The sequence below is a fragment of the Myodes glareolus genome, chromosome 4 (assembly GCF_982192425.1).
Source record: "Myodes glareolus chromosome 4, mMyoGla1.1, whole genome shotgun sequence".
NCBI lineage: Eukaryota > Metazoa > Chordata > Mammalia > Rodentia > Cricetidae > Myodes > Myodes glareolus.
The window spans coordinates 35,348,498-35,360,543 of NC_142029.1; the positions used below are offsets into that span (position 1 = coordinate 35,348,498).

Sequence of the window (12,046 nt, forward strand, 5' to 3'; positions counted from 1 at the left end):
TAGGCAATAAGACTGTCATTAGCACACATGCACATTGCCCACTGTTGACCAAATGAAAATGAAGGCACTGTTACTGTGTATCAGTTAGTGATAAAATGTTATATAAAAGATGTGTTTATCAGATGCATTTTAGAGGTTTTAAAGTCAGGGGAAATGTTGTTTTGAATGTGTATGTGAGTGCATGTTTGTAGGTGTGTGTGTATGCACTTGGGATGATATCTGTATGTACATGGAGAGGCCAGAAGTTGATAGCACGTGTTTTCCAGGACATTCTGGGCTTCATTTACTGAGGTTGAGCCTTTCATTGAGTCTGGAGTTCACCAACTGAACAAGTCTAGCTATTCAGCTTGTCCATGGACCCCTCCCAATCTTTTGCATTGGGACTGCAGGCATACTACTACACCCTTCTGGTTTTCATGTGGATGGCGGGGATCTAAACTCCATCACTCACAGTGTTGTGCAGTAAGTGTTTTATTCATTCTCCTTGGGCCCTGAGAAATACTTTTAATAAATTATCATCTAAATTCCTGATTATGATTTCTAAAGGGAAGAGTGCATTTGGATGAAGAAACCTTGAGTATAGTGACAAAAAGTCAACAATATAGCATTTGTACAAAATTATTTAATGTTCATTTATTAATCAAAAATGTTAGAGTAATATTTATTTGTAAAATTCTCTGTATATAAAAGTTAATAAATTGATTTGTTTATAATTTCATCACTTTTTAAAAATATACCAGAACCAAACTGAAATTATAATTTTTAAAACAATCCCACATTAATCATGAGTTTAGCTGATATAAAGCAATGATTCTACTTTAAACCCCTTAGCTAAAGGCACAGTAAGAGTCAACAGATATTAATAAAACAAAATTATCTGTTTCATAATAGTGGCACAGAGATGGTTCTTGAGTAAAGTGGAACTGAATGCACCCACAATTCAGCCCTTGTCTGTATTTGTTCACAAACAAAGATTGACAACATGTGCCCACACTTCAGCACACTGCGGTAGGGTTGGGCTATGCCTTCAGAGTAGGAGGATATAAACACACTAGGCTAAGTATCTCCGGGGCTATTATACCACCTGCCAAGAACCACTTGGGAATCGTACTCAGTCCTTGTGTTTCTGCTTAGAAACGAAAGTCTCTGTAGAGGGAGAAATTTATTGTCAAAGTTTAATATCAAAACACATCTAAGTAACAGCTTTCCACCAGTATTAAAATGGGAAGTAAAGAGATAAGAGGTATTATTGAAATTATATCCACCAAACCTGGGCAATATCTAGTGAAAGCTGTAACAACAGATATATATATATATATATATATATATATATATATATATATTTAAGTGTTTTCTCAGTCTTAATTGTGGGGACTTTCTCAGTGAAGACACTTTGGAAAGCTATATACACACTCAGACATAAGGGAGATAATCAAAGAAAAGGGGTAAGGAAAATAAATCTGCCATGCAAAAGCTTAAATTATCTATCAGGCAGATGGGATAAAGAAGAGCCCAGGGACAATTTAACAGGATGTTTCTACAAGTTAACCATGCTGTCAGAAATTCTGTTGCAGTCCTGTGCCGCTAAACTTTTGCACATGAACCTCTGGTCTGATTAAAAGGAGATATGCATTTTAAAAGCCTGTTTATGAGTTAACGTTTCGACGAATGGGCTCCTTGCTCATGATGAGAAAATGGTCGTTATCAGCCTCCTATTTTCCTATTATCATTAGTGTGGATGCTTTCAAGGTCAGCACGCTTACACTTCTGAGAAAATCACACCAGAACCGCAAACTTGGCAATTTCCTCAATTACAATAGGAGGTTATAAAGCTACTGTAATGATGTGAAACATCTATTCTACAGCCTTATTTATAAAATATTATTCCTCTAGAGGTACCAGCATATTTCTGCAGTTTATAATGAGAGAATGAGCAAAAGAGCGAGGCGATTATTAACATTTCCAAAGCAGGTTCTCAAAACCCAAAGCAGCTAAGAAGCAACGAGGCAGAGAATGCTGGACTAACTCACGCACTGTGCTGAAATTCAGCCTCCAGCATTTGGTGCCAAGCACATCTTGAAAAGCACAGTAACTTCTGTGAAGTGCAGTTTTATTTAAGTGGATGTTCTTGCTACGACTTACTACCGAGCTCCTTTCCCCACCTCCCTCCCTCTGCAGAGTCAGTCTTTGCTTCGAAGAAGCCCAAATGTTACAACTCACTCTGGTTCCCTCTCCTTTGTTCTCACTGTCAGAGGCCAACAAGAGACCAAAATGGGACAAAGCGATTAAAACTGGCCCTGCCCAAGTTCCTCAGAATCGCTTCTCCCCTACTTCTTCTACCTTTGCCTACTCTAACCATTTAATCCCAATATGCCCTTGTTGTCTGGTGAAAGTCAATGAAACTTTTGCTGGTGGATTCCGGGTTAGGAAGTAAATGCTTTCTTCAGTTCTAACAGGGCAGGTATTGAACCAGTTGGACAGAATGCTAATGTCATGCAGAAATGTTATAATGTAGAGCCACTATTTATTAGCTATGTGACTAGGAACATTATCTCAGTCTCACATCTCAACTGAAATCTCAATAATTTGTAAATAACAATGGCGATGTTATCATAAACACATGACAGAACATGTTTGTAAGGCCAGACCTGGTTACGGTTATGTGCTCAGGAAATATGAGGTGTTCCATTCAATAGTCTCTCCTACCAGGATTCTTCTAAGGTAAATTATTTCTGCACCATAAGTGTTGATATTTGATAGTATCAAATGAATTTGCATCTTAAAAACAACACAGTGTTCTGCTTAGTACTCCTGAAAATATTAAAAAAGATAATTTGAAGCTGGGTGATGGAGGCACATATCTTTAATCTCAACACCTGGGAGGCAGGGGCAGGCGGATCTCTATGAGTTCAAGGCCAACCTGGTCTACAAAGCAAGTTCTAAGACAGCCAGTATTGTTAGCCAGAGAAACCTTGTTTCAAAATATTAAAATATTGCTCCCACAAGATTTGGCAGAATCTTACAGCTTTGGAAGGTTTTTATAGATGGAAAGGGAGGATTCCTATATTGTGTTCACTTACTTTAAATTTTACTTACAGCATGGCTATAGAAAATGGACAGCCGATGAAATGGTGCAAAGCAGAACACTGCACAGTTATTGAAAGTTAGAAAATAAAGCCTGCATGTGTATCTGTAGTATACAAGGCCGATGCTTAAGGCTGATGTATCCAAGTACAAACACACCTCGGGCTCAATAAAACATGCTGGCCTACATAACTCAAATAACACTCTTTTTTTGTGCAATGCTGCATAGTAAAGATATTGAAACAATAAAATATATCAAGTTATTCTACAGAATTGATCAACAAAAAAGACTTTGTTCTGTTTTCTTATATTTCTGAAAAAATGAAAACAAAATTGTAATTACATCACAAAGCACCAGTGGCAAGTAATAGGAAGTATTTTTAAGTGATGACTTTGGAAAAAATGATCAAAAATCTAAATGCAGTCTCCTCCCTGAAATTTCTTCTAATTAAATACTTAAGATTTTTAGTAGGTAGAAAACAATGAATCCCATCTCTTTATTTTTAATGCTATCACCATTTACAAACAACCTTTTAATATATTTACTGGAATAGTCCCTTGTCTGCTAACCAAGTACAATTAATTTTACCACAAAACATTAACTTTTCTTTACACTACTACATAGTTCCCCAATTCTAATACAGAACACTCGCGGTATGGCACAGAAATCTGTGCAGTGTTATTTGGATAAATATTACAGCCACATTCATTTTATATTTCAATTGCAATTTGAAATGAAAGTATTTCATTTGCTTTTGTGGATGAAGTTTCCAAACTTCTGCATAAATCCTCGGAACCTGTTTTCATTGGGGGAGTATGTATGATAAGCACCAGTCTTGTAATTCAGCATCGGACTGGACCTGCCGTAACTGCTGCCCATTGCTGTGGCTTTGACTTCTGGACGGTTGGCATGGGTATTTGTCAGGCTGTTCGCTGACTGAATTGAGCTTTCAAGCTTACAAAATGGCTCAAATCGACTGTAAACTCTCTGGTTGGTTGAATGAGATCTCAGGAGCTCGTGGGACTTTACTATCGAAGAAGAGATTGGCCGTCTTTGAGGGGCAGTGACTGCGCTGATCTCCTTCGAATCACGATACTGGATCTGTTCAGTGTTAAATCTTGGGGCAGAGGCATCTCCTGCTCTCTCTGAAAGTCTCCTTTCAACAGGTCTGGGAGAAGGTGCTATTCTCCTACTTTCCTCTACGTAGGAATTTACCCCTGAAGATGCGCTAGCTGCTATGTCCTCCTTGCTCTTGTGGACACTGCCTTGAGAATTTGATGAGGAGGAACGCTTTCTTCTAGGAGATGAATCAACTCTGGGCTCGGATTTTTTGGGCTTCTGATTCTCTTCACCCTCAGAAACCAAAGTGTCAGAACTACTACACATTCTATAAAACGCGGGTGCCTTGTTCTTGGATAGATTTTCTCTCTTGTCCGGAGTGAGACTAAGTAAGGATCTTAACTTCTGAGATCCCTTTTTCAAAAAACTTGGGGAGCCTTTAACTTCTTTCTTAGAAGCAAGTTCTTTGTTGGGGTCCTCTTTATTCACATCAAGCAAAGCAGCAATGGAAATAGATTTGGTGGCCGAGCCACTTGGAGGGTCTCTCTTGATAGCCTCTTCTTCCTCTTCGTCCGTGCTGTGGGTCACATTGTGCATGCTCTTAGAACTCTTCAGCACATCCTCCTTGGGTTTTTCCGGCTGTCTAATCCGATTTCTGGTAAGGGTACTATACACATAATTCTTGCTATGGCCGTGCTCTAAATTGACTTTTGAGTGATCAAAGGAGGGGAAACTTCGCCTTTTGAGCAGATTCTCACTTTGCTGGCTTTTTGCGTTCTCTGTCTGCTTATTTACACACAGGCTTGTATATATACTGTTGTTTAATTCTGCTCGGCCATTCATTGCTCGATTTAAGATCTCTGGTTGCTTTTCAGGAACCTGCAAGCTGTGCATTTTTGGTACCTCTGACTGTGTTGGGAGCTTGGGGATTGACTCGGGCAAGGGTTTTTCTGTCACGGAAAGTACATTTGTGGACCTCTCTTGGACCTCACTATGTGTATCACTTCCTTGAGAGCCAATGATGGTGGAATTTGAGGAGCCAGTTGTACAGCTGCTGACTTCTTTTTGTTCAGGTAAAGTTGGTTTAAACGCCAATGAGGAACGCAGCCTCGAATGAGTATAGGCTGCATTGGCTTTCATGTTTTCCGCACTATCGTAACCTTCGAATCTGTCACCCAGGGTGGAGCCATCTGATTCAGGTGGGGCTTCTGAATTATCATTTAAGTAGGAGTCAATCCTCCAGGTGCGCAGGAAAGACTTTGTGGTGCTCTCCAGAGTCGGCATCCGTTGTTGTAAAGAGCGGATATGATTATCTGTCCCATTAAATGACCTCCGCACATTTGAATTCCTTTCTGCAAGATTGGTTGTTTTTCTCTGGGCAAGTCGATCAGCAAAACTCTGTGCAGGTATATTTTTCTGGCTTGTCTGGCCTCCCCGTAATGAGGATGCCACACTGAGACTGTCTGAAGACCTTCTCCACTGTCCAGGCGCATTATTAGTCCGATTCAGAGCTCTGTTGAGCAGCTGGTATGGCGTTGTGTCTGAGAGTTCCCCAGCGTAACTATGCCTTTTCCAGTTTTCATTGATCTGATTGGGTTGAAAGTGTCGAATTGTATTTGGGCCATTGAAATTTGGAACAAAATGAGGCTTGTATCCATGATTTCTAATGCTCTGTTTGTCATGTTCGTTTAGGGCATACATCCCTCTGCCTTTGTAGTAACTAGGGTCTATTTTATGAATTTGGTCTTGTCTACTAAAAAGATTTCTCTGGCTGGAAACAGAAGCTAATGAAGAAATGGATCGCTGGTAAATGCCATTCTCCCACAGAGCTTTGCCTGGCTTCACCCTTGCTGATTCTTCCTGAGCAAAACAGCTTGGGACACAGGACCTGGCATAGAGTGTTCGAAATTCTTCATCAAATAACTCTACAAGGTGTCCTGTGATGACCTGTACCATGCTGAGATGAACTTTTTCAAATGACCACATGTAGCTGAAAACAAAAGAAAACAGGAAGCTTAATTTTGGTCAAGGATTAATGACACTATACAGTTTCAGTGCAAATGTCATTTTAAAATGACAGAAGAATTCTTGTTTTGCTTGGTTAGCATAATTTAGAATAGTTTTATAATTATGTACTACTAATAAATACATATACATCTTTTTAAGTAACAGGGCAACTTGACATGTGGTTTTAAGTCCCTTTAAAAATTTGTATACTATTTTCCAAAAGCAGAAAGGAAAGTGGTTGTATATTTTGCATCTACATCTATCAAAATGCTATGGAGTTAAAAAAATTATAATTTGCATATTCCAACCCAGTGGGTGTGGGAAAACCCAGGATTAGAGAGAAACATAAGAGATTTGGATATAAAGCTGTAGCCACATGATGCGGGGTCTACCTTCCTCAAGTTTACACTGAAGACATGGATAGCACCATTGTGGCAATGCCCTGACATGCCATAAAGCACAGAATATCTGTGCTAATGCATGCAGTTTGAGCATCAATTCTTTCTGGCTCTTATCTCTGTGAGTTATTCATTGTAATCTGGGAAGCAGAGAGCTATAAATAGAGCAACTGTGGGCAGCTGCCTCAGTCATTGATGGACAGACTTCACTGTATTTAGTCCACACAGGATTACAATGTTCCCCATAGAACATGCCACTTAAAATGCCATCCAGGATTTCTGAAGAAAGTTTACAACTTCTGTGAAATTAAAGTCTACAATGATTTCATCATACTTTATACAACTTTAAATCCTTTTTCCTACATAGTTTTGAAGTGAGGGAAATCTTGAAATTTCATATCAGCTTTTGAATTTGGGCTCTAAGCACCTAAGTTAAATAGAGTCACAATTTAAATATTTAAAACTAAATTGCTAATATTATTTATATCAAAGGATGTATATAACAAGTTTATTGAAAAACAAAGTGAGATAAACACTCTATATTGAATGAATATAATATTTATAAAGGTAGTAGTATTTACATAGGGAATATAATATTTACATAGGGAAAACAAATACAAATATAAATATTTCCTAAATGCACTGAGTAAAAATTAATAAAATATTACAAACATCACTCTATACATTGGAGATTTGTCATTTTGAGATGCTCAAACTTGTGTGTTACTTCCCATGAATTCATAGTATGAGAGGAATATTTACTAGGTATTCTTTATGCGAATGTGTGAGCCAGCAGGATGACTTAAGATTAATGAAATGGAAATCAACAGTTAAAAAAAAAAATTTCTAGGCAACCTAGGCACACCTTTATTCTCAGCACTCAGGAGGCAGAGGGAGGCAGATCTCTGTGGGTTTGAGGCTGTCCTGGCTTATAGAATAAGTTCCAGGACATCCAGGAGTACACAGAGAAACCTTGTCTCAAGAAAAAAATAGAGAAAAAGAGAAAGAAAGAAAGAAAGAAAGAAAAAAGAAAGATTTTTTGAACATGAGATCAAAAGAAGAAAAATAAAAATAATTTTTTAATAAAGAATTTCTTTTTCAATTAAACTGAAGCTATGAATAAAGCAATGTTGGAAACAGTAAGTAATGAATAAATGTTAAATTTGCAGGTATGCAGGGCTCCCCAGAGAAAGTGGGAGTCTTTGGAAGAAACACAGTGAAAAGCAGAGGAAGCAGAAGCAGAAACTGTCACTGTTTAGTCATACACACACACACACACACACACGTGCACATGCATGTGCACACACATCAGATTATAGTTATATGGTATAAAGAAGTAACATGAGGAACTTGCGAGGCATGGAGGTAAGCTTGAAAGCTTGTGGCTTCGGACTTTTCCCTAAATTCAGATAAACTGTGAGAGAAAGAAGTGTTTGGGGATCATTTTTTCTATTGGCTGTTCGTAGTACACACTTGAAAGATCAAGGATTGAACTTACTATAAGGAGGACAACATTAGACTAACATACAACCCCAAAGTTTATGAACTAAAATAACCCGAAGAGTTGAGTTTAGGAAACAGAATATTAGATGTTCCTTTGGAATGTTGTAATAAATTGTAGGCTAAGGTAAGATATTCAGTTGAGTGTTGCAAAGGTGAATCTGAATGAGCAATAAGGCGGTTGTGGGATTTGGGAAGGACCTCTTTTGCTTCTCTGACACTTTAAAAAATTGAACTAAACTAATGGTGAAGTGGGAACTATAGTAGAGGATGTTGTATATGATGAGTGCCAATAATGAATTATTTAAGTCTAGAATCTTAAGATATCATACTCCATTTAGGCGGTAGGTAGGTTATGCTTGCAAACCTTAGTACTTGGAGGCTAAGGCAGAAGGAGCTCCATGAACTGCTGGACAGCCTAGATTACAAATTGAAATCCTATCTCAAAATGAAACAAAACAAAAATAAGGTATCTATGGAATTCAAGAAAAGACAGGAGAAGAGAATCAAGACATATCCCTACAAAAATGCCAACACAACAAAAGAAAGCAGCAGGGAGGGGAGAGGAGTTCCAGCTTGCTCTGAAATCAGCAATGGCAGAGGTAACTTTATTGTTAAAAATCATTCCTACCTCTTTAACCAAAAGTCATAAATCAAATGAATGGATAAAAAGTCTAGACCCAAGCATTGGCTGTCTTCAACACTCCCTTCAGATCTAAAGAGAGACAGGAGCTAAAAACAATAGACCAAGAGAAGCAGTATCTTGAAAATGACGGCTTATGACAAAAGGCATCGTGGTATCAGAGAAGACAGACTTCGAAATACATACACCATACAACGATAAAAGGGTCAATTTAATTCAGAAGGATCATGTTGGTTAAAATAAAAACAACATTCATAATTAATGAGTAAATATTATCACTCATAATAATTGTATTTATGCATCAAATCTTTGAAGTATATTAAGCAAATTATGATACAACTGAAAGGGAGTGATCAAAATACAAGAAATAGTAGCTGTTTTCAATAATGGATTTATAAATAGAGAGTTGAGAAACAATACAGAACAACAAAACATAACTAAAACATTTAGAATATCCAGCAAAGCAGAATGTACATGCTTCTTAGTGTCTATAAAAATGTTTCCAGGACAGATCATCTTTAAATCAATATTTTACTTGGTAAGCAAGTCTTAACAAATAAAGGAAGATTTGAATTACCAAAGTATGCATTCTGATTATAGTGGAAGTAAATGAACAGCACAAGAAAAGTTAGAAAATTTCTATCTCAAGTTGATCTATAAATAAGTAACTCAGAAAGACACAGAGAAAGAAAAATAAGGGAGAATGGAATTTGGCAAACATGGATCAAAGCACCAGAAACACAGACTATACTGGGATCTGAGCCTGTGTTCCTGGCATAGGCCATGCTAGTCTGGATTGCACATAACACATTGTCATCAGTAACTGCACACTGGGAAAAGTCACTCAAGTGTTGAAAATCACGCAGTCAACTAAAACAAGAGCAATAAGTAGAAGAGAAGGTGGTGAATGGGAAAAACAAGCAAGCAAGCAAGCAAAAAACAAAACAAACAAACAACTGAACAAACCAAAAACCCAAGCCTGCTGGAAAGCCCTGGAGAGTGACAGACAGGTTGACTGCAAGGATGACTCCCAGGTCAATGAGTTATGTTATTTCAATACACACACGCACACACACACACACACACACACACACACACACACACACACACACACACCCCAAAACCAGGAAACAGGAAGACACTGGAGGAAAGGAGGGTTTTTGCCTTACCAATGAAACTGCACATAGCTTGCTAACACATGTGCACATACATGGAAGAAAAATGAAACGGCTATTAATTTTGTGATGAAAAATGAAGCAATTCACCCATGCTTAGTTTTGGCTTAGTTTTGATGATGTAAACCTGGACTTCTCATGTAGGAGAATTTGGTGATAATACTCTGCTGGAAGAGTGGGGACAGGAAAGGAAAGTGGACACCCATGGGTGGGTGGGAAATACACCTCAGTCACAATGAAACAGGGAGAGATAGTAACAGAAATTTGATTGGAAAAATTGGATTGGAAAAATCAATCTAATGAGACAATTTAGGAGATTGGAATCTGTATCAGAAAACCTAGCGAAGAGAAATGTGTAACTGCATCTGAAGGCCATGATGAAGAGCAGCTAAAGGAAGAAAATAGCAATTATACTTTGGACTGCATATCTTTTAATATTATTTACCTTTTGAAATATATTATGTATTTTTAAAAATATAAACATATTATTTATATTTATTTTACTATTTTTTGATATTTATTTTTTTATATTTCTATTATATATTATTTATATTTATTATATTTAACTTGGGTTAAAAACACTTTCTCCCTCCTAACAGAACATCACACATCAGTCATGGGTGAAGTTATTAATTCACATACCAAAAGTGACTTAAGATGTTGGGCTCCTGGCAGGGAGTTAAAAAGTAAAGGCCATGAGATTCATGTAGTAGGAGTATATTGGTTGTAACATGAATCTCAGAGGTGACCATCTTCATGCCTGACTAAAAATGGCACCTTGAGAGACATCAACTTTAGTGAAAGTCTTATAAATTTTGCAGAGGTCGTAATCTTCACAAAGTAAGAGCTTACAATGGTTCTTTTTTAGTGGAGCTTAGAGGCTCACATCTGCAAACCTAATAGTCAGCAGACAAAAAGACAAAGGAGGACCTCAAGTTGGGGGTCCTGTCTATAACAAACAAAAAAACCTTTCTGAGTTTAATTTATTTAAAATACCTTAGAAATATCTCCAAAATATCCCTTAACATTTCAGAGAGGGGGATACCAAGTTAAAAAAGCTATTCGTACTCATTGACTATAAAATATGTGTGTTTTATCTAGTAAATGCTTGTGTTTTCCTGATGAGCCATCATTCTGTGAGCTGTTGAATGCGTCTGGCTGTGACAACTGCAGATTCTATGCATCTCTACAAACAATCAGTCTTTAGAACTCAATGGCTTCCATGGGAGGGGTTATCAATTAAAAAAGACTTTTCAGCTGAATGTGGCGGTACACACCTGTAATCTCAACACTGACCAGGGAAGATCTAGAAAACTGGCAATTTAAGGACAACCTAGAGTGGATAGCTAGTTCGCTAGTTCACAGGCAACCTGGGCAATAAAGTAATGCTTTGTCTAAAACCGGGGGGGGGGGGAGAGATAAATAGAAAGAACTTAAGAAAGAAAAGGAGAAAAGGAAAGGAAATGAGAAAATGGAAGTAAACAAGGAGAAAACAAGAAACAAATACCAGGGTTCAAAAAGAAAATGAGAAAATAATACACTGTAGTATAAGGGACTCAAGTTCCTTTAACTAGAAATGGTGTGGGAGAATTGTCTGTATTGTGTCAATCATGTTTTAAATAAATTCAGATTGGCTAGGCAGGAGGTATAGGTGGGTCAACCAGACAGGAAGTAGAGGTGGGGCAACGAGAATGGGAATCTTCTGGGAAGCAGGAAGCTCCCTCCGCATTCCTGCCCAGACCACCAAGAAGCAAGATGTAACCTGCCCAGCTATGAAAGGTACCAAGCCGTGTGGCTAGCATAGATAAGAACAATGGGTTAATATAAGCTACAAGAGCTAATAAGAAGACTGAGCTAATGGGCCAATCAGTTTTATAACTTATGGAGATCTCTGTGTGATTTTCTTTGGGGCTTGCTGGCTGTGGGGAACTGGGCAGGACATAAACCCCAAAAAGCCAGCCTTCATGTTACATAGAAAGAACTAGGCTTTGGCCAACGTGGTTCCTAACTATTATAGAAGAACTTTTAGAATATTTTTTACAATATGAAACTCAGCCAAAGAGGACAGGAGAGACGGCTTAGCAGTTAAGCATCCTTACTGTTCACCTAGGAGACCTGAGCTTGGTTCAGCAGGAGGTGAACGAGATCAGCAATAGACAGGCTAAAATGGATGAGGCAA

At 38.0% G+C, this 12,046-nt stretch overlaps 1 protein-coding gene across 2 annotated transcripts in view; it reads right to left on the minus strand.

Moving 5' to 3' along the window:
* Nucleotides 1–602: 602 nt before the first annotated feature.
* Sack1b (scaffolding CK1 anchoring protein B) overlaps nucleotides 603–12,046 on the minus strand; it is a 73,782-nt gene continuing 62,338 nt past the window's right edge. For both annotated transcript variants that reach the window (XM_087905381.1, XM_048424311.3), the window contains exon 5: nucleotides 603–6,134. In XM_087905381.1, the coding sequence (XP_087761507.1) occupies nucleotides 3,830–6,134 (2,305 nt within the window). In that variant the 3' untranslated portion in view covers nucleotides 603–3,829. The remainder of the gene's footprint in view (nucleotides 6,135–12,046) is intronic.